Source organism: Haliotis asinina, chromosome 1 (genome assembly GCF_037392515.1).
Source record: "Haliotis asinina isolate JCU_RB_2024 chromosome 1, JCU_Hal_asi_v2, whole genome shotgun sequence".
NCBI classification, from domain to species: Eukaryota; Metazoa; Mollusca; class Gastropoda; order Lepetellida; family Haliotidae; genus Haliotis; species Haliotis asinina.
In genome coordinates this window covers 72,765,819-72,788,372 of record NC_090280.1, presented here as the reverse complement: position 1 = coordinate 72,788,372, position 22,554 = coordinate 72,765,819, and the positions used below count along the sequence as shown (strand labels likewise).

Here is a 22,554-nt window from a genome sequence, read left to right as displayed (position 1 = left end):
CGTGTTTAGTTTCAGCGAGCTGTTTCTTTACCCGTTCCCGTTCTAATTTACTCATCACATCGTTCTCTCTCAAACACTCCTCGAACGAATCCCTGTCCTTGCAGTGAAATAAGGCCACCCATCGCGTCTGCTCCCTGAGGTCTTTCAACACCGAGTTGAACTTCTGCGTTAGCACCCAGACGCTGTGATTTGCATGCCGGCCGGAGAAGGCCAGGTACGATAGCATGTCTCTCTTTTTTGTTATCTCGCGATTAGCGCTGCAGTCGTCCAGTATAAACAGCGTCGGTTCCCCTTTAAATTTCTCGTGAAGAGCTTTCAACCAGTCCTGCAGGCGTGTTCCAGGGTCGATTTTGTGTACGTCCGGGTCCGTCATCACCCAAGGTCGCGCGTATGTTTTATTCATGCCCAGAGTAGGGCACATGATAACGATGTTATCGAACACATCCTTGTAGTAACCCTCCAACATATCCAACACGAAAACGGTCTTCCCACAGCCAGTCTGCCCGCATATGATAGCGCAGTGTGGGTCAGTGGGTAGGTGGGGGAGACCCCCACTAGTAGATGGCTTGCACGAATCTCCCATTGTCTATATTAAGTTGCGCGTCCATAATAACGTACAGATATAATTTCAACTTACCAGCGGTTTGAGCCTTCTTAGTAATCTGGATGGTTATCCCTTCGCTACCGTTATCTATACGACGCCCGCTACCGTGCAGTTTATCATCATCCGTGGATCGCATGTCCAACCATAGGGCGTACTTGGTGGTCAGGTATTCACCGATCTGCACGGAGCCGAGGTCCAGGTCCTTTGTTATGTAATCCCCCACTGGTAGCTTTTTTATCTCATCCCACTGCTGGTGTGGTCTCATACCATGACTGAACAGCTGGTTGGGCACGCCCTCGATGGTCACTTCCACCTTTTCAATCTCGGGGTTGAAAAACTTCTCGCTGTCCCTCCGGAATGGATCGTAATCCTCCACGGGGACGACCAGGATACCTTTCATCGATCGCGCCGGCACGTTTAGGTTGATATTCCACACAGTGTCGCTCTTATCTCGCACGACTGATCTATGCCTCAGTACGCGATCGTACAGGATAGCCATCTTCCCAGAGTACTGGTTTCGAACCTGCCTGGCCAGCTCCGGGCTAGTGACCATGTCGAACTCCAGAGAGATGTTGTCTATGGTATAACTGGCCTCATCACCGTTCGGCGTACGCACTACTTTGCTATAGTCGTTAAACGTGAGCTCGTATTCTAGCCTATCACCCAGCGCGGCCTGGTAAAACGGCGCGTGTCCCGTGAGCAACTCGAAGTCGAGCGGCACGCAGAATCGATTCCCGTATGCTAGAGCGATGGCCTTTTCACCGTCCGATAGCTTGTCTTGCTGGTCTTGCGTGAAGACGTATCCTATGCGCGCCCGGGTTGATTTGCTGATACCCTGGTACACATCATTGACTCGTTCTCTCTCGCTTTTCCAGAGATCCTTGTAGCAGTGAAACACGTCGCTGTCGTCGATGCTCAGCACCTCGTTACCGCTGATCTTGACGGTCGTTTTCTTGATGATAGCTCGACCCACGTTCCGCACTAGCTCGCGTTTGTCGTTGTCGGAGGTCAACGTGATATTGAACGCCAGTCGAACAGTGCCTGGTACAATGAGGTCATTCTCACCAAGGTTTGGAAATCTAACCAGCAGAGTTTGATTCTGGTCTATCTTGCTGGGGTTGTTGGTGATGGTCACCGACTGTCGCACGGCTCTGGCACCTAATGGCTCTCTCAATTTTCTGAAAGGATCTAATTTTCTGCCGTACATTGTTATATAAAAGAAATATATTTTTAATACTAATGGATGAAGACATACCTATGGATGATATGTGGGACGATAGTGCCCAGGCATTCAATGATGAGCAGGAGACCTCATTTACTAGTTTGCCATTGAGCCAACAACTTTTAGAAACAACGGTAAATGATTATTACGAAAGTTTAAAAAGTGATAAAAACTACGTTGAACCCCAGGGTCGATACCATAAGGATTTTTTTATTGATACAAAGGGTGTTCTACGTCTCAAGTCTGCCCCAAAGGTTGACCTCTTTAACAAGATCACTAAAAAACCACTGGCCTTGTCAACTCTAGCCAGCCGCAATGGTGGTGCTGAATTTATCCGTGAACATCTAAACATGCGTGATTACGGTGGTGCAATACCTAAGACCGTTAAAGAAGATCTGCAAGCTACCAGATCCCACCTCACCACTATAGATGAAATGACGCCAGAGCGTGCTACAGAAGCCTCGGACAGCATAGAAAAACTGTTGAGCACCTACTGGGACAAACCGTTACCGGGATTTGACTTTCCGGTAAGGGAACTGCGCGGTTTAGACGAAGCCGTGAAACGCGTGCGTGGAGAACTCGTGAACAACATGGGGAAACTGAACGAAATCGACGAGCACATCGCTAGGGAAAAAACCAAACTCACCGAAACTGACGACGATGATATGAAGCGTCGTATCAATGAACGACTACGCGATTTAGAAGACGAGAAACGTACACGATTGGAAGCCGCTTCCTCGAATCGTGAACATCTTCGATCCCAGATCAGTCGCATTCGGGAAACAATCGATAGAATACTGAACGAAGATACAACTTTAGCCAACAGGATTCGGATATTGTTCCGGGAGCAAGGGATCACCATCGCCAGCATTCTAACTGCATTGGGTTTTATTATATCAACCTTGGTGGTGTCACTGGTGGGAGGAACCCCCACACCCCCAAGTGCCGGCGGGGGAACTCCAAGTGGTGGTGGTGTTAAAGACTGGATCAAAAAACTCGGGGAAGGCCTAGCTAAACTGGCTGGTAAAGCCGCCGAAGCCCTTCCCGGCATCCTGGGTAGCATCGTCTCGTGGTTGTTAAGCGCTCTATCTAAAACTGCCATGTGGCTCAGTCAAAACCTGTGGGCAGCCATCGTCGCCGTGGCGGGTCTGGTGTACGTAGCGGCTAAGAAATCTTTAACCAAATAAGTCCCAAAGTTACCCCACCAACCACTAAGGCTGTTTTATTATCAATATGCTGCTGATAGGTGGTGGAAACCCCCGGGGGTACCTCCACATGAACTTTAGGCTCCGGGGGCGACGCAACTATACCCTTTTCACGTGGTTGGATGTGTGGGATATGTGGGGTGTTAATATCGGGGTTGATACCCAACTTTTGATCCTTCGTGGCTATGACTATTTCGTTGTTATAACCCACCACTTTTTTTACTCTCATTTGCATATCACTCGGAGCCATGTACAACCCCACGCCGAACACGTAGTCGACTTTCGACCTGGCGTATTCTAACACGTTTTGGTAGCGTTCGATAGCCCGCGGGAGATCAACTGGAGAATTGATAGCATCCTCAACGTTGGAAACGAATTGTGTCTGAGCGTCGTAAGCAGTTCCCTTACCGATGATGTTGGAACGCGTCATCGACTGCGCACCCAACAGCGCCCACACGTACGTTCGAATCGAGTCGTTCAACCTAACTACCCCTGCACGAGTGAATCCTTTCGACGTGTCCAGCATGAACATTTTCCACCCGTCTGTGGTTGACTGCTCCACTTTCTGGATTGTGAAACCAACACCACCTTTTTTAAAATCCATACGATCATCCCTCCATTCATTACTCGACAAAGCAAAGTCCTGCCTAAGTATACCTAGTGTCAGTAAATCATCACTGGCATCTTTCACTGGTTTTGGTCCAGATTTGTTAGGTTTAGGAACAAGATCAGCTAATGCATGGGAAAAACGTTCCGTACTAAACATTTTTCGTTGCATAAATTTTATTAGTATATGTTTGTCAAATGCCTTTGGTGAGAGCCCATGAGCGTAAGGAATACCCAACCCGTGGTTCAGCCCCGGCAAACGCCAATCCGTCTTCGGGTTTATTTCGAATTCGTTGCAAATACGTTCGTAGGCCCGTCTATCGTACGGGTTGTTTGTTGCGTCCCACGCTTTGTCCTGTGGGAGGGGGGCGCTGATCTCTTTAAGGATACGTCTAACCTGGTAGTACACGTGGAACTTGAACACAGACTGACTCAGCGGCCCACGCCGAGTGTCGGTCAATGTCACACCACACCCCGTTGTAGCGCACCACACGGCAAAGTTGAATTGGTTCTGCCAGAACTGCATAGGGTTGTTGAACCAAGCGTGGACTGCCTCAATGTTAGTCACCGAAAGCTTATACTTATCAGGCATATCTATAAACTTGGCATTGAAATACAACCCAGGAGCAACCACGATCTTCATGGTGGAGAAATCTACGTCCAGTTTAGGGTACAACACACCAGGGGAATACATTTTAAAACTATTATATAATAAATATATATGTAATATGTACATAACACTTCCTGGAATAACGAGCGGTGAGGCCGTTCAGCTGACGCACGCGATCGATAACACGTCAGGTCAACTCGAAGTCGCACTCTGCGATATCACCTACCTACCGCAATGGACTAACATCAATATCAGCAACAATAAGCTGTTCGTCAGTGGAACTCGCAGTCAAATAACTGACGGCTACTACAGCGTGTGCTCGCTAAACGACGAGGTCTTCAAACCCCTGGGAGCCGAACTCAAGATGAACGACTCAAACGGCACAGTGGTGTTAATCAACAACGGAAGAACCTCATTGAGGCTAGGCCGACCATTAGCGAGGATACTCGGTATGTCTCCTGACGAGATAAAACCAACAACAACCGTCACAGGCACGAAGTTACCCGACCTAGTACCGTACCGAGAGCTATACATTCATCTCGGTCAGGTGAGCACAACGTATAACATTCAAGGAGGACACCCTTCCACTATACTGAGAGCAGTGCCGGTGAAAACTGAGAAATTCAACGACGGTAGAACCGAGTCATTTTCACCACGGCAGTATAAGAGATTAACCCAGGGCAACATACCTGAGCTGACAATATCGGTGTTAGATATAAATCATAATCCTGTAAATATAGGATACCTCAGCTTAACGCTTCACGTAACATGACCAGCGCACAAGGGCCCGGAGTGAAAAAATGCGTCAATATCGGGATCTCCGACCTCGGAGACACACGCGGTTTCGACGCCCCCGGAGTAGATGGTAAATCGTACGCCTTACAACTAAAAAACAACATTTACAAACGCGTTGAAATCCCCTCCGGTGGAGCCCTAAGTGATATGATAGATACCACAGGGGCAACAGCCAACACTAAGTACGCCCTCGTCAACACCGGTGATGACAACTGGAGAATATACCCATCATTCGGAGGTAAACTGTTCGACTTAGACGATGTTGAGAGCACTACCGTCGTCAAAAACAAACCATATATGCTCGTCTTCACCGAAGATGACAAGTGGGTGTTGTTACCCGATAACAAATGGTTTCTCAATATTAGACTCGTCTCCCCTTACGTGTTCACGGATAACAAAGACAACCACCTAAACAAAGTCGTGAACAATGGAACCCTGCTTGTGGCTTACATCCCAACTCAGAGACGTAGCATAGTCGTCAGCCCAGTCAACACTATAGCAGCCCACATGCTATCAAGTAAACCGGCCATGCAAAACGTGAAATTGCAGTTGGTGTCTGAATTCGAAGGCGTGGTTAAGATACTAGAGAGTCTACCGGCAAACTCAACACTGTTCATCAAAGTCTACCTAGGGGAACCATCGGGGAATGATATCGAGATCGTGAAGGGGATCAAACTCGGGTGGGTGAAACGACACCAGTTTCAAGTTTGCAACGTTTACGTGCGGGTGGGTGTCGACTCCAAGACCAGTCTGCAGGGGGTCAACGTGATCGTAGAAAACAAGATATCATTAATCAATATCTTCCTGCCTGACAACATACACTTCATGGGTATAAAGTTAACCCCTGAATTATTATCAGAAAACCAGTTGGAAATTATATCATAATAGTATAATAATGACTAATCATCATCCCAACACTACACTTAACGACCTGGGAGATACAGATGGATTCGATCAGCCTGGTGAGGAAGATGAATTCTACATCCTACACTTCAAAGACAACATGTACAGACCGGTGCCGTTACCAGATTTTAAAAAACCTAAATGGCTTATCAACTTAACACCCACCTCACCTTATATCACAATAGACGAAAATAATTGGGTCACTAAGATTAGGAACAACGGTATCTGGGCCGGGGATTTCATTCCGGAGAGGGGATTATCACACAGACAATCTTATAGTCACGACAAAAAAGGGTTATCAACTTACTACGAAAATGAATTAACATTTAGTAATCCTGAAATAATAACCCCCCCTTTCACACTCATCATAGAAGTCTTCCTTAAGTATTCATTCGATAGAGACCCCCGAATAGCACACCAAATTTTACCCGGGGTGTCAATACGCTGGGATTACAGAGACAAATATTGTTGTATTATTATACAACAGGATACCACGGGTCCTATAAACCACTTAATAAACCCCAATGAGGTTTTTATTAGCATAGGATATTTTATTAGCCTCTCACCTATTGCCCTGACTAGTAGTATAGAACTTATAGGCTTCAAATACATTGATAGATTTTTAACTGAACCCCAATTAAAATATCTTTCAAAATATATATTATAGGATGGGTCTGTACCCAGTCGTAGAGGAAGTAGCTAAGACGTTAGAAACCGTAGATGGGTTCCGCTTGAGGCAGTTATGTGATGTGAAACGCCAACTAGAACAAGACCGTGACACGCGGAAAGCACTATGTAAGAAGTACAATAGAGCTTTCAATATCGTGGACGGGGCTGACACTACCCTTATGGCAACCAGCATGGGACTAGGGGCGGCAGGTGTTGGGTTGTTAACCACCATCGTGGCTGCACCTATAGTGCTAGGTATTGAAATAACGGCTGGGGTGACAGGGTTGGTAGGGTTGGCGCTTAAGTTAGTATCACGCAGACTTAATCGTAAGGCATTGAAACACGACGAGATCAGGGTTCTGGCTGAAGCAAAACTCAACACAGTGAGTGAGCGAATTTCCACGGCACTCTCTGACAGTAAGATCTCAGAAGAGGAGTTTAGTTCAATCCTCTCTGAACTCAAAAAATATAACGGAATGAAACAAGATATTCGATCCAAGTCTCGTAAGTCTGCTATCAGCGAGGACGAGAAAAAAAAGTACATAGCACAGGGAATACAAAAAGCCCAGCAAGCCTTTATTATGAACACCAAAGAGATCGTAGGCGGTTCACATTAAACTGTTTCCTAAATATAAACATAACATAGCCGTAAGCGAGCCACCGATCCTATATGGTCGGTCAAAACTTACAACATAGATAAAGTGGATATGTACTACTTGAGGGATGGGCCGGGTAGGGGGTTTGTAAGAGAAGAATTATTGATCGTACCGTACGGCACAGTGTTACCGCCTGCCAAGTCACGGTAAACGTGATGGCGTGGCTTTGTAGTAGGGGTAATAATAGCAAGAGCTAATGGTCCCACCAAAGCCTCATTTAGTAAATGAGGCTTTTTAGAGGGGTTTTTGAAAAGTGTTTTCGGACTGTCATTCCCTATACTACTCAAATAGTCGATGGAGCTGAGGTTGGAAGACCATGGAAGTGCTCAAATATCTCATTCTTAAGATATTGAATAATGACATGTACTGTGTGAGGTGTGGTATCATCTTGCTGGAATAACGACCTTTGGCAATCAGTGATAGGAACCATATGAATCCTTAAAATTTTCTATCTGTGCCGAATAGCAGCTGAATTGCCCAGAAGGCCCACAAAGTCAGTTTTGTTGTTGCGTGTGGGATATCTCTTCCCATATCATGACACTTCTTTCACCACATCCGTTATCCTGGGCGACACAGTTCGGGCAAAACTAAGATTTAGACATCGACAGACGTACGCTTACTTCGCAGCACTGAAGGAGAAAGCGTGATTTATCATACATGACCACACACCTCGATCCCCAGTTTTGTAGATTCCAGAAATCAACACTTACAGTTCGATTATGCAGATGAATCAGATTGTTGATTCTACAGGTCCTCTAACTGCCCTAAATGGTTATAATGCCACCTGGATATAATGCCATATTTTCTCGTAGACAAATTATTATTTTCTCGTCGTACCATTATAGCACGGGTATACTGTACTATATTTCTTGGAGGCTGATAAATATGAGAAAAGTAGCATCAAATATTCCAAAGCTATTCGGGTACGACTTCACTCTGTTTTTCTGGATACAAGAGTGAGTGAGTTTAGTTTTACGCCGCACTCAGCAATATTCCAGCTCTAAGGCGGCGGTCTGTAAATAATCGAGTCTGGACCAGACAATCCAGTGATCAACAACATTGATCTGTGCAATTGGCAACCGATGACCGAAGATGCGTTTGCGCTGTGTAATCATTTCATGTACACGAACCAGCTGTGAAATAGCGAGGTTATAACAATAAAACATTAACGTTGACAAACATTTGAAATCTTCTTTTCTTTACTGGAAACATCGTGACATCACATCCTGTTGGTGTTGATGGTGGTGTTGGTCATTGTGTTTGTGCCACGGCGCGCCCCAGCTAGTTAAGGGTGAGACTTTCTTCTCTTTTCTGTGAGGTCCAACGCTTATATACTCACCCACTTGACAGTGAATCCACAATGGAAGGAGTGTGTGCCTTAGTATGAAATTAGATGCATATCACACTGCTATCATCCAGGTAAGAATACAGACGAGAGAAAACTGACTGTAGCATTATTTTATTGGAAAAAATAACCCACGGCGTTCCATGAACACCCCCATTAATACTACTGTTTCAAGAGAGGATGTAAAGAACGAGTTTGACCTCGAGGATGGTCGTGATAGGAACAAAATATCTGCTCACTGATAGGCAGAACACCCTAACCTCAAGGCAGAACACCCTAACCTCAAGTCATTGCCACTGCACAACAAATGCTTGTCCAGGTTTTGTCCTTGGTAACGAATCTGTATCATGTTCATGTAATGTTCTTCACATATAGGTACTTGTATGTTTATAATTGATTGCAAACATTTCTATGTAATATGGATTCTCTGGATGTCACAAACTCGTCAATTATTTACTCAGGTGGTGTTGTGTGGGTTGATTAAATACATTGGTACTTCTGCCCAGCGACCTGCGCGTTTTGCTTCTGGCATATCTGCAGACCCTCATCCTGTTAGTCCATATTGCAGTAGTATAGTACTATAGGTAATGACAGTTCCGGAGCACTCCCCTACATAGCCCCTTTATATGTTGTACATTGTCCTAAGTTGTTCATTGCCGTATTCTGTATGTTGCCATATGCTGTTACATTTGTGTGCATACGGAGAAAGGGGGAAAAATGTAGTCAAAAGGGTGGTAGCCCCAATAATTGTGGTGGCTGATTGGGCAGAATTGGGCCAGAAGGGCTTTGTAAGGGAGTGGGCCACGACGGGTTCAGGCTAAAACGTCACCACAGCAAAAGGGCACCATTTGGACATAACGGAACCTCGAAACGGAACCAACTAAAATCTAATGGAGAAAACTGAAAACTAGATTGTCATTTGCTGATAATCGGATGGCAGAATGTTTGGATGATAAATACTTCTGCACTGCCCACAGTTTCTGGTCAATTTAGATGTAGTGATTAGAAAGGCATTCCAAATTAGCGTGAAAACATCGCACCCTTCGATGTTTCAAGTACATTTACTTAGTTGAAATAAAACTGTACTTAAAACGCACAAATGTACCAATTATATACCATTTATCACAATGCCTCACCACCGGGCTGTGTGCGAGAAGACCGTCAGAAGGAACTAACATGCCGTATCCTGTGACGAATGTGGATGCGGATGAAGTGAATGTGGTAGTTGTGAATTTTCAAGCATGGCATGGGGCAGCACCTTACCAGCTGAGCAACGACAGACCCACAAGGAAGAGGCGGATGTTGAGGACGAAGGAAGGGCTCCTGACATATCTGATATCAACATTTCCACAGCTTCCAATAGTGATTATTCCATAAAGTGAAAAGAATCATACTATGTTCTATTATATATGGTGAAGATTTAGCCAGGAAATCAGACACGGCAATACTGTGCCGTTTTTGCCAAACAAAGTTGGTGCCTTTCTGCTGTGTTGCAGTTTTTGTTATAACATGCCCAGAACCGTTATTGCCAATACTACTGCAGAGAAAAATCTTTTGGTGAGATGACATTACCGGAGTTTTTACGTCATTTTGATGTGACGTAATACTACTGGGATTTATAGTTAGTTATTGTCAATAGCCCTTGGAATTAAATATCCATTCAGTCTCTGTGACAGGGCTGCTGACTAAATTACATTCAACAGATTGAATGTAATTATATTCAACCGATTTTGGACACGAAGAAATGTCATGTACAAAACGACCATCTTACACACCACTTTTGTTGCATTTTCTTAACACTACACCAAGGACAGTTTCCAACAAAATCGTCACTAAAATGCACACGTAAGTTTAGACTAGTGTAAATGTGGCCACTTACTTCAAAGAAGAGTTTTAAACTAATGTTTGCTAAATATTCCAGTCTGTTTGAAGGTACTGTTTACACATGAACTTATGAAGTACGAGGTACGTAAATGATGAAAATCAGTGGAAATTGGCAAATCGTTAACAAAATATTAGACCGAAACGTAGCTGTTCACATGCACGATATTTGCAATTTGATGCATGATCCTCGTGCAATTCATCTGCATAACGTTTCCAGCTGGTTTCCCACGTTAGTGGAGAAATTCATTTTCCATGTAAACCTATGTATATGCATATGCATTGAAGTGAGGCTAAATTTGTGATGGGCGATGGGTCGTATATGTTCGGGTTCTGTGTAAAACGATATCACCTTGCTGATTAATATGGGCGTTCGGAGACGAACGAGTATGGAACGAGTATGGAACGAGTATGGATCGTACTTTGCACCATCAGCCGTATGCTTTGTTTAGTGTGTACCTGAATATCAACATTGATTACAGAACAGTCTCGTTTCCTGTTTACTGGGTTCCGTCTTATTGCGCAACTTAGTCTAAATTTATGAACTTGTTATCGCACTAAGTCATTAAAATGGATGCATAAATATTAATCAGTATGATTTGATAAGTCTAAGCACTTGTATATTGCAATACTACGCACCTTCTAATCCTTGCACGTACACCGTGCTCTGTCGTGCAGCGAGCTCTGACAACGGAAACCTGGAAATCGTGGAAATCTCAAACGAGGCTCTTCCGCTAGAAACGTTTGGCGGTCTGCTACGGAACTGATGTTACATCAACCTCATTGGGCGTCCAGAACTACACTGAATAAGCGCAAAAACACATAACACATTTAACCAGTGAGCCAGATGCAATGTGAATCATTTCACGACCTTATCAAACAGGGGCAGTCTGTGATTCCATTCTTGAGGTATGCTGTCCGAACCTTGACATACAATATAGAAATACGCTGTTATTAAAATTTAGAATAAGAATTAATTTGTCAATACCATGTTCTTATGAAACAAGGAATCTGAATTCAGTTTAACTAGAGTTGTTTGTGGTGTCTATTTTCACACGAGAAAATTCTGATCGGCTGAAAAGTAGGTCATTGTCTGAATAGGTAAATGAGAATCATGTTTCGGTATGGTGTTTAAAAGTCACTTTCAAAGAGTAATGATACCCAGTCTGAATTGTAAATAACTCGCCTCTAACTGAGTAACGCGTGAGCGTTCTTCTACCACAAAAATCAATGACTAACATTTTAAACCTTGTTGTGTTCCAAATGTGAATCAATCAGCGGTGATTGAATTGTAAACAGAACCCCATAAGCGGGCTGAAAATACATATCTATTTTACAAATATTCCATTACGTTGTCATCTACTACAAATACACCGTCAGACTTGTACGATGGTGAACACATGTCATACATAACGTGTTGAAATGGAGGGGTATCGATTGGTTCTGGACAGTGTACATGCGGACGTATGCCACATTGGACTGGAGACTGTGAGTGGGTGAGTTTAGTCTTACGCCGCACTCAGTAATATTTCAGCTATATGGGGGTGGTCTGTAAATAATCAAGTCTGGACCAAACAATCCAGTGATCAACAACATGAGCAACGGTCCGCGCAATGGTGAACCGATGACACGTTTCAACAGAATCAGTTAGCCTGACCACCCGATCCCGTTATCCGCCCCTTCCGACAAGCATAGTAGGCTTTTCTGGGAAGCATGGGTGTGCTGAAGACCTATTTTACCCCGAATATTCACGAGTCCTCAGTATGAGTGAGTGAGCGAGTGTGTGAGTGCGTGTGTGAGCGAGTTAGTGAGTTCAGATTTACACTCACACGGCAATATTTCAGCCACATCTTAACTAAAACAAGTTTTAGATCAACGATAAACACACGCACATCATAAATAACCTCTCATCGAAGGGCAGTAAAGTCAACTAGAACATCACATAATGTATGAATACACAGCTAGTATGTAAATCGAAAATAGTATAATTATAGCCGACAGTACAATGTACAAACTTCATTGTTAAGAAACTAAAGGTGATGGAAAAATCAATACAGTCAAGCAGGATTCTTTCTTCACAAGAGATACAAAACGGAGCATCTTTTAATAAGCGTTTGTGGGTATAGCTCGAATGATCAATGCGAAATCGTCACATAATAACCTACTCAAATCTGAACTGACAACCCAAACCTTGTGCTCTCTTGTGGTATGCCGCAAGGTTCCGTACTGGGCCCTGTTTTGTTTCTTATCTATGTCAATCATCTAAAAAACGTCACTGATAAGTTTGGCACTCCTCACTTCTCATATGCTGATGATGTGGAACTGATGAATAAGTTCAATTCAGATTCCTTACCTAGTACCCTTCAGCAGACTGAAACATGCACATCTGAAGTAAAATCGTGGATGACTGAAAGGAAACTATAACTAAATGACGAGAAAACCGAAGCATTGCTAGCGGGAAGACAGCAACACATTGACAAGGCAAAGGTGGAACAAGTGAAGATTGCCTCTGCTTGTATTTCTCCCTCAACACAGGTCAAGAATCTCTGAGTGCAGCTGCAATCGGATCTATCCATGTCCTCACAAGTTGAACATCTGTGTAAGATCTGCTACCAACATCACCGTACAATCGGAACAATCAGGAAGTATATCACCATGAAAAGTGCACATACTCTAGTTAGATGTCTCGTTATTTCCCGCCTTGACTATTGCAATAGCTTCCTCATGGGTCTCTCTAAAGAACACACACGAAGACTCCGGAAGGTTCAGAATACCGCAGTCAGAATCATTTCTTTATCTTCTAAATATGAGCACATATCTCTTGTGCTAAAATCTTTGCATTGGCTCCCTGTTCCATACCGGATAGAGTTCAAAGTCCTGTGCATCGTCTACAAGTGTCAAAACAATCTTGCGCCTTCATATCTATCATCCCTGTTAACCTAGATTCGTTCCAGAATCAGCATCTATTGATAGTTCCCCAGCTCCCCTCTCTTCCTTCAGAAAGAAAAGTTTCCAACACGTTGCTCCACTCCTATGGAACTCTTTGCCACTCCACATAACACTTTCTGAAAGTACAGATTCTTTCAAGAAAAATCTTACGACTTTTTTCTTCACTAAAGCCTTCCAGTGACTCTTTTCTCTTCGTACTTAAGTTTCCCAGCGCCATGAGCCTGCATTCGTGGGTGGACACTGGCGCTTTATAAATATCCCTGTTATTATCTGTTAAACCCAACTCATGGTTGGTTTCATTTCATGTGATTAACTGATACCAACCTGGGTTTTCCAATTCTTTTGCATCAGATCACAGATGTACGATGTAATGATAACCTTGTAATCATGGAATAAGTAGGTGGTGTCACAGATTTGTAGAGTGCTACATAAGCAGCAAATTTGTCATTGTGTTATCGTAAATACATGGCAACGCGGCTGGGAAACCGCGAAGGACGATGTCGTATTGGCCAGTAGCAAGATCATTATATAATTCAACAATTTCTATTATAGTTTGTTTGCAGTGAAAACGTACAGATTAATTTCACTTAAAACGAAAACAGTAAATCGAATAAAGTGAAATTAAGAATGCAAATCCTCATAATTTTACCTTTCCAAACGAACATTTAAATCTCCGAATTTTATTCAGCTGAGGATAAAGGTTGTTTACAAAACGAGCATACGAGTAGTTTCAAATCGCTGTTATTAGTTTGCATTACAAGGGGGTAAGTACCACAGTTGGAACAGTTCAATAATGCACGTGCGGTTTCGTGATGAACGTTAACTTAGACCCTGCTTGTTCCCAGTGTTTCATGTACTGTGTGCTTGGTGTTTGTTTCTGCTGTGAAAATAATGCAATTGTCTAGTTATCTGTAAGATATTGTTCTGCGTATAATGACTGTGCCACCATCTTCCCATGTGTAAATACGTTATGCACCGTCGGATGGGATGTAGGGATTATCAGCTGCTTCAAACTGTTTACAAGAGTTCTAAAAGACCTCAAAACAATGCCTCAGACATTGGTTGTGGACAGAAATCAAGACTTTTAGGTTGCTTTTACAGGCTCCACCATACACTATGTAGCCGTAATCTATTTGTGAACGGATGAGTGATCTGTATAAGTGCAGGAGGGTAGTTTGGTCCCCTCACCATTTTGAAATACTAACGACAGTCAACAACTCAAGTGCATCCAGACATTTATTTCTGAGGTATTTTATATGCAGAAGAAAAGTTAAATGGGAGTAAAAAATCAGATCCCAAAACTAGGCCTCCTTGACAACGTTGATGAGAAGGCCATTTAAAAACAGTTCTGGGTAGTTATGAGGTTTATATGTACGACAGAAATGTATACACCTAGTTTTGGATTTGGAGAATTTAAAGACGTTTTCAAGACATCATTAATATAAACATTTATTTCATTTAAACGCAACTGCTGTTAAAGAGAAGTAATTTATGAATCCGATTCCGCTCCATGATACCCTTTCATAATCCACCCAGTAACTGTAAGGAGTATTACCTTCCACCCTTGAATCCAACTTTTATACCTGATGCCATGTGAGGTGGACAACATGTGCTCTTGAGTGAGAGTGTATGTGTGTGTGACACCTTGATGCCTTGAATCCTGAACCACTAATTAAGCCAGTACCAGCATTTACTATTTTTCAACAGTATACAAGTATTTGTGTGGCATGGTAGAAATGTATATGACCCACTCTCCTAGCTCCCTACTCACCATGGAGTGTCAAGCAAGACAATGTCTCATGTCTGTGGGTCTCCAACGGACGACACCAGGAATAGTAGAAGGGTATACTCAAGCAGGAAAATATCTTGATATAGATCTGATACAAATATTTGTAGCGATGTAGGCGTGTCAAGCATGTTAGTATCTGAAAAACGGAACACAGAAACACATCGTTTAAATGCGCCACACATTGTAGTGCAACAGACATGCAGAGGGTGTCATTCCTGACTTTGACGCTTTCAAGGACGATCTAGTTATTCTCTGAGTCATTATTTTGGTCAACAGGTTCACTGATCCGAAGCCAGAAACGTGTGCAGTAACGTCACGGGCTGCCGACAGTTTGAACTAATCCATGCGCACCAAAAGGAGCACAGATTTCCTGATACCGCCGTTGGGAGACTTACAGTCGTCGGCTTCATCGAGTGAACCGATGTTACACAAATGGACACGGTGCTAATCCAAAGGTCCCATCTTCTGTTGTATTTCCATCATCATACAACTATTATCATAACCTACATCGCTCCAGTATAATTACTCAATTTGGAAAATTTAGGGCATTTCGCTGTAACCCTAATTAGCATTGGGGACATTCACTCTCGAAAAAAGGTTGACAAAGAATCCGGACGTGTAGACAATTACAAAGATCATGAGGACTCTTAGGAAGAAATACTCTAGTGCATCAGCAACATCCTTCCATTCCACCGACCTTCCTGTGGACGTGGCGTCCAAGACATAAATCTTCCTGCATGATACCTTACGAACTAAGGAAACAAGTCTCTGAAAAAACTTTGGAATGTCTTCAGTATTCTCTCTGTTGTGCAGGATCAGAACAATGATGGTCAGTATGACGTTGATGGCACTAGAAGCTGTCACCGTTGTTAGATACTGCGTCAACATGGATATCCCTGTCGACGTCTTCGGGATGAGTTCACTTGCAAACGTCATGAAGACTACAAGAGACAAAAGCACTGTTACGGCAAAGGAGAGTTTTTCACCAGATTCAATAGGAACAGCAAAGACGGCAACGTTGAGAATGGACAGGATGACGATGGGGATGAGGACGTTGAGGATGTAGAACAGCGGTCGACGCTGAAAGGTGAGTGTAATGTGCCACTTGTCCACATCACCAGTCCTGATTGATGATAAACTGGTGTCCAGTAATTCCCACTGATCGCTTCTTTGAAATCGATCAACGAAGACTTTATCACTTCCAGTCACAAGTTCCACCTCTTCGACCGTGTAATGCACGGCCATGAGGTATATGGAACATTCCTGGATGTCAAAGGGGAAAGCGTGGATACTGAGTGGACAAGATGTCTTCAAGATGGCGGATGGTAACCACAACACGGCCCCGTTATTGTAAACTGTCATGCGTTGAGTATCTTCCTTGAAAACGTCTCGCTTTTCGAGTGTGTTGGTCACCGTTATACTTGGAAACCATGCATTGTAGCCATTGTTGAATGTGAAATGTTTGATACCACCAAAGTCCTCAGTATCCCAGACCAAGAATTCATCCTTCCATTTGATGTAGAATATAGCATTACATATGAACTGTTGTTTCACATCGTCAAAGTCAGTTATGTCTAACAGGTACACAATTGCAGACACCTTGACTGTTTCGCTCTGGTTGTTCAGTGGTCTGTGTTCGGATGTGTAGTTTGAGAACAGGTAACTTTTTAAACGTCTCGCATCGTGAATGGATGCTCCATTACATACACTAAGTGTCAGCATCAGCATTAGACAAACACACCACATCCTTCATCTGATCATACCCGTGGTACCCTCTAGAAATCTGACGTAAGTCAATTCCAGACGTGAGACTACACCCAGACAGAAACGAAATAGGCAACCGAAATGATCTGTATCACTCCGCAATGTGGAAATATCCACACAAGCGAGCTTTGGGGCAACGACAGCTTCTGAAGTTGTCCATGGTTCCACAAAGTAACTGTGGTGTTATTCACCAACACTCAGTAAAATCCCGTTTGAGTTAACAGTTTCAAAACATAACGCAGAACCAACCATATATGGGCTGTGAAGAAATACCCCCGAGATGTGCAGCCATTGTCCTGGAACGTGGTCCCTGTGTAAGGGAACAATAAAGTTGTTATCTTTGTTTTATGACGTTATGCATGAAAGAGATTACAAGGACCAGGGACCCATTCTCAGTGTGAACAATCGATGCCTCACTCGTTCATACTGTGAAATAATAGATCACTGCGAATTCATTATTTCACCCTTGTGTCTTTAGATTGAAATTGTTGTAAAAAACCCAAACCTTTTACGTTTGTACTGGGACACTTTCGCTGTACATTTGTATGTAGAACAATGCTGTCAAACTGTCAAGTTTCAGAGATAACAGAGATTAAGTAATAAAACCTATCGATCCACAATGCAATATTAAAATACACGAGGTATAGTCCTGCTTTTGCAAGGGTATCTATGTTAAACCAGTATTTTTTCATTTGTCATTGCAAACAGAATGTAGCCACGTATTATCTATAGAAAGTCTATCAGTTGATTTCAGAAGACATACACAATACTGTTTCTACGGCATGTATTTTCTGTTGTTGGTGTAGAGCATTATCACTCATGGTTGACTTCATCTGCTGTATCCGACACTGCTAAACACCTGGGTCATAACCAGCACATAGAGGGCAATAAGAAGTTTATTGTGAAACGAATGAGTAAATATATATCGTCACTTCGGCAATATTTCAGTGATATCGTGAACAACCAAAGATGAATATATTTGGAAATTTAATCCCGTTGAACAGTAAAAATACTAGAATATAAGGTAAAACTAGAATGTGATCATAAAACGATAACATTTATTTAGATTAGAACAATACAATATGGAAACGGGCTATGGATCGCCAGCAACTGAAAGTAGATGACCATAGTAAGGTCAAAGTGGCATTGCTTTTGCTACCTGCATGCACTCCAACTGGATTTAAAATACAATACCTGTAGGAAGTTGGGATTGTTTAGCAACTAGCCATGCTTCAGAAGAACAAATATGCTTCTATTAAAATTTAGAGAATGAAAAATACTTTGAATGAAATGGAACTTACGAACCCATACCCAGAGAAGAATTATTTTACGCTATTTCACCCCGATTTCAAGGTAGAGGCACAAATTATAGTTAATCATTCTACCCAGTTAATATCACTGACGAATTACAATACATTTTAAAATTGATCAATTGATTCCTCGTTTATAAAAAAGATCTATGCTTAAACGAAGACATACATTACAAAACCGCGACATATCGACCCATTGTAATGGAAAAATCAATACCGTCAAGCAGTACATGCTTGACAGTGGTTGTTTTTTCACCACAAAGATATGGAATGGATGATCCTCACCTCTTAAAAGATATTCATGTGTACATCTAGAATGGCAACTATGATGGGTTTTATTTCTCAAAATAACCTGTTCAAATCTGGATTGACAACCCAAGTAGGCGTAACCATTTGGTGGTTTAAATTCATGCTATTTACTGATCCCTAAGTAGGCGTCCCACTTCTGAAGTAGATCACCAATGTGACTTTTAAGACGATGTTGAATTGACCAGTAGCAAGATTATTATATCATTCAATTATTTCGATATAGTGGATGTTGAATAGACATTTTATAATTGTCTAGAGGCAAAAAATAAAGATTATGTGTTTTATATTTGTTATTTTTTATTATATATTTTAGAGCTGTTAATAAGGTATTGACGTCTGCTGTGAAAACTGAACCATTGTTTATAAGATATAGTTTTGGATCCAATGACATTGACATAAGCAACGGCGCCACCATCATCGGATCCATCTGTAAGTAAGAATTTGTATGTAGAAGAATTATTTAAGTGATCAATTTCTATACTGTAATTCATTTTATTTCGGACTTTCGTAATGTGGACAATGTAAGGTCGACTTGGAACCTTACTGATTGGAGAAGGATAAGATGAAGACGGGAGTTGACTGTATTTTCCAGCTCAATACCAGCATAAAAATGAAAAGCTTAATTCTTATTTCACGAGGCAGAACAAGAGAAGGCTTCTGGTTGTACACATCCTCATAGAGGAGATTAAAGATACAATTCGACTGACTAGAATATAGTTAAGTGATGTACTGTAAAGATAATTTGAGACGGTGTTGGTTAGGAGAAGGCTCATCAGCTTCAACGTGTAGTGTTAGTTAGTTCTGAAAGATCCAAGACAACGCATAGACCAATTTAATAAATGATTCCAGTCGTGCAAAATGGTCAGTAGTTTTTCGATAACCCAAACGGATGCTTGTAAGAGGATTGTTGGATTCTAGAAACCATACTATGTTTGCAACGTCAATTATATCAATTAATATATTTGAGATGATGAATACTAGAATTTCTACCTTTGCCCTTGATGATTTGTGTCATGTTCCATACCTTAGTCATAGGTGTACGTGAATTAACCTTTGATACAGGATACAAGAGTGAGATTCTTTATTCAGTATCAAAGTGTTCCAGTACATGGGCATGGATAGTGTATATGTAGTCAAGTCACAATGTATATCGTTAAAGATTATAATGATTAAGTATCCCGTCACCAAAAGTAACTCAAGCGTTCGTAAATGTGATAGTTGTCTCCCTTAGCTCTTAACATTCAGCCATCTGCTTTCCGTGCACTTCAGAATATACAGTGCTAAACATTCTGACGGTTATAATCAGTCACAACTTTGTCAAATTTGTCTACAAATATTTGGTAAAAACGTATTTCTCAACTTGTTATACAAATGACAAATAATAGGTTCTTTAGGCTTAGTCCTGATCTTGGTTTTCTTCAGACATCAGCTGAATAACTTAATGTCGGACGGAGATGGATTCGATCGAATTGGATTAACTTGTTTCTGGGCATCTCGGAAAAAAACTTATCTTCATATTTTAGCTTTAGGATCTTTGGTTGGATGTGTCACTCAGGGCAAGATTTGGAGGAAGACACATTCCTACCACAGCAGTTTACACGCTTTGGAGCTTTACTGCACTCGGAGGCTTGATGATGACAACGTTGCTCATTTCGGCAGGATGTGGAGACGTATCCAAACTTATGACATATGTAACATCGGGGTGCAGCAGACATATAAACCGCCACAGTACTGAAGTACCCTGCTTTTATTGACAGCGTCATCCCCAAAAGACGTTAAAACGTTAAGACGTTTCTCTGCCTGTGTCTCGGCATTAATGTATGTGTCTGAGCGGGGAATTCTTAACTGGGACTCCTTTCACAAAGCAACCTTTACTAAGGTTAACCTTAACTCCCATTCTCTAACATTGCACTAAGGTTACCTTAGTGACTTACAATCACCTTAGTGCTTTGGGAAAGGACGCCCTGGGGCATAATATCTCAGTGAGCTATCACAGATTATCAAAACCAGCTTAAGCCTGGGCAAGTACAAGCAGCCACACATACACACGCATGCATGTCGTTAAACCCCAGTTTACCTTACCTCGGACACTGTTCAAACATTGGCAGATATTTTAACTGAACAATGTAGATTCTACCTTGGATTTTTAGACTGGAAATGGTAATGGTCTGTATCTTTAAAGCCTTTTTTTCATGTTTAAATTTTCAATTACTCTTTTGACAGAGGTTGTTTCAGTATTTCACGTAGCGTGTTGATGTACATCTTGACGTTATGGTGCAGTTGATGGAAATAAAATTCGTACATAAAAGACTGCGTGATTTCTTTCCCACACAACCACAATCTACTTATGGAGTGAGTGAGTGAGTGAGTTCAAATTTATCGTCACAGCGGCACTATTTCAGCCATATCGTGACGAAAACAAATAATCTATACATGTTAATTACTGGTAAATTCTAAAATCCTGTCTGCGAAGGACAGCTAGCTAATTTAAAGCTAGCGAGCAAGCTATGTAAAAATAACTATTTTTTGACTATACAAATTAAAAATGGGCTATTTATCGCCAACAACTGACGGTACATCACCATATTAGGGTCCATAGTGACTTACATTACTTAAAAAAGCTCTTTACATAAAGCACACACTGATCTCGCATTTCTGATACTATGTCAAGTTTCGACATGTCAGCAAACAATCAATCGCGATTTCTGACGACGATACCTTCACTTGTGTTCAATGAGACAGTGACCAGAATGCCCACGAAAGATCCAGTACTCATCAGATTGGTTGATTGTTGTTTTTTTCCGCATTCAGCTAGAAGCACACCCTCAAATGGAAATGGTTTTATGAAAATTAGAGAAATATGCTATGACAACTTCAGTAACTAGTTTAATGTATGTAAAAGCTGGAACTCTTACCTATTCAGAAATGAATAACGGATACCGACCAAGGTGAAGAACCCGGGGAGTCCACGATAGGTGTTGGACCCAAATGAAAAATATACATTAAGATTATTGTTTTTATTCTGTCATATACAACAGTTTAGTGTACAACGCTCTGTAAGAACTGGGACCCGTGAAGGTCCCGGGGTAGAATAGGCCGTTAGCAACCCATGCTTGCCATAAAAGGCGACTCAGTTAGTCGTAAGAGGCGACTAACGGGATCGGATGGTCAGGCTCGCTGACTTGGTTGACACATGTCATCGGTTCCCAATTGCGCAGATCGATGCTCATATTGTTGATCACTGGATTGTCTGGTTCAGACTTCATTAGTTACAGACCGCCGCCATATACCTGGAATATTGCTGAGAGCGGCGTGGAAGTCGGTAGATAACAGTTTTACTCTATCCAGTTAGAGTTATATCTATATATCTACTAGAAGCATCATATTTCAGGACATGGTATTGTAGTTGTAGTAGTGTTGGTGTCGTTGTTGTGTTGGTGCAACGGCGCTCCTGGCCTCACTTCTTTCGACTGAGGAGCAAGGCTGGAAACGTGGAGTCGGTAGATAACAGTTTTACTCTATCCAGTTAGAGTTATATCTATATATCTACTAGAAGCATCATATTTCAGGACATGGTATTGTAGTTGTAGTAGTGTTGGTGTCGTTGTTGTGTTGGTGCAACGGCGCTCCTGGCCTCACTTCTTTCGACTGAGGAGCAAGGCTTACATGCTCACCCACTTGACAGAGCTGAATTGAGTCCTGAGAAGAAAATAATGAGTGTTGCTTCCATGGGCGCCGTTACAGTAACACAACGTGCCCTCATGAACGGGAGAATCTGTCGGAACACGCTCACTGCAAGTCATCGCCATTGGCCAGGGAATACCTGCCCCAGTTCTTTCTTGCAAGGCCTAGGGTCGATTCTCCAGCACATCTACCCACTTCATCCCAGCTGTGTTTGATCGGGTTCCAGTTTGAGGAGAGAGAAGGCAAATCCATG

The 22,554-nt window shown here is 42.3% G+C and overlaps 2 protein-coding genes across 2 annotated transcripts in view; one reads left to right on the top strand and one right to left on the bottom strand.

Annotated features, from left to right (window-relative positions):
* LOC137282327 (acetylcholine receptor subunit alpha-1-A-like) overlaps positions 1-20,163 on the top strand; it is a 33,413-nt gene extending 13,250 nt beyond the window's left edge. The window contains exon 2 of the mRNA XM_067814074.1: positions 20,147-20,163. The gene's annotated coding sequence lies outside the window, so the exon portion shown is untranslated. The remainder of the gene's footprint in view (positions 1-20,146) is intronic.
* LOC137274982 (acetylcholine receptor subunit alpha-1-A-like) lies at positions 15,796-17,102 on the bottom strand. The gene has a single exon (XM_067808147.1). It carries the CDS (start codon positions 16,978-16,980, stop codon positions 15,796-15,798), a length of 1,185 nt encoding a protein of 394 aa, XP_067664248.1. The 5' UTR covers positions 16,981-17,102.
* Positions 20,164-22,554: the final 2,391 nt, after the last annotated feature.

Bases quoted from the DNA above. Each gene is read 5' to 3' on its own strand.
- LOC137274982 (XM_067808147.1), bottom strand. From the start codon at position 16,980: ATGTGGTGTGTTTGTCTAATGCTGATGCTGACACTTAGTGTATGTAAT.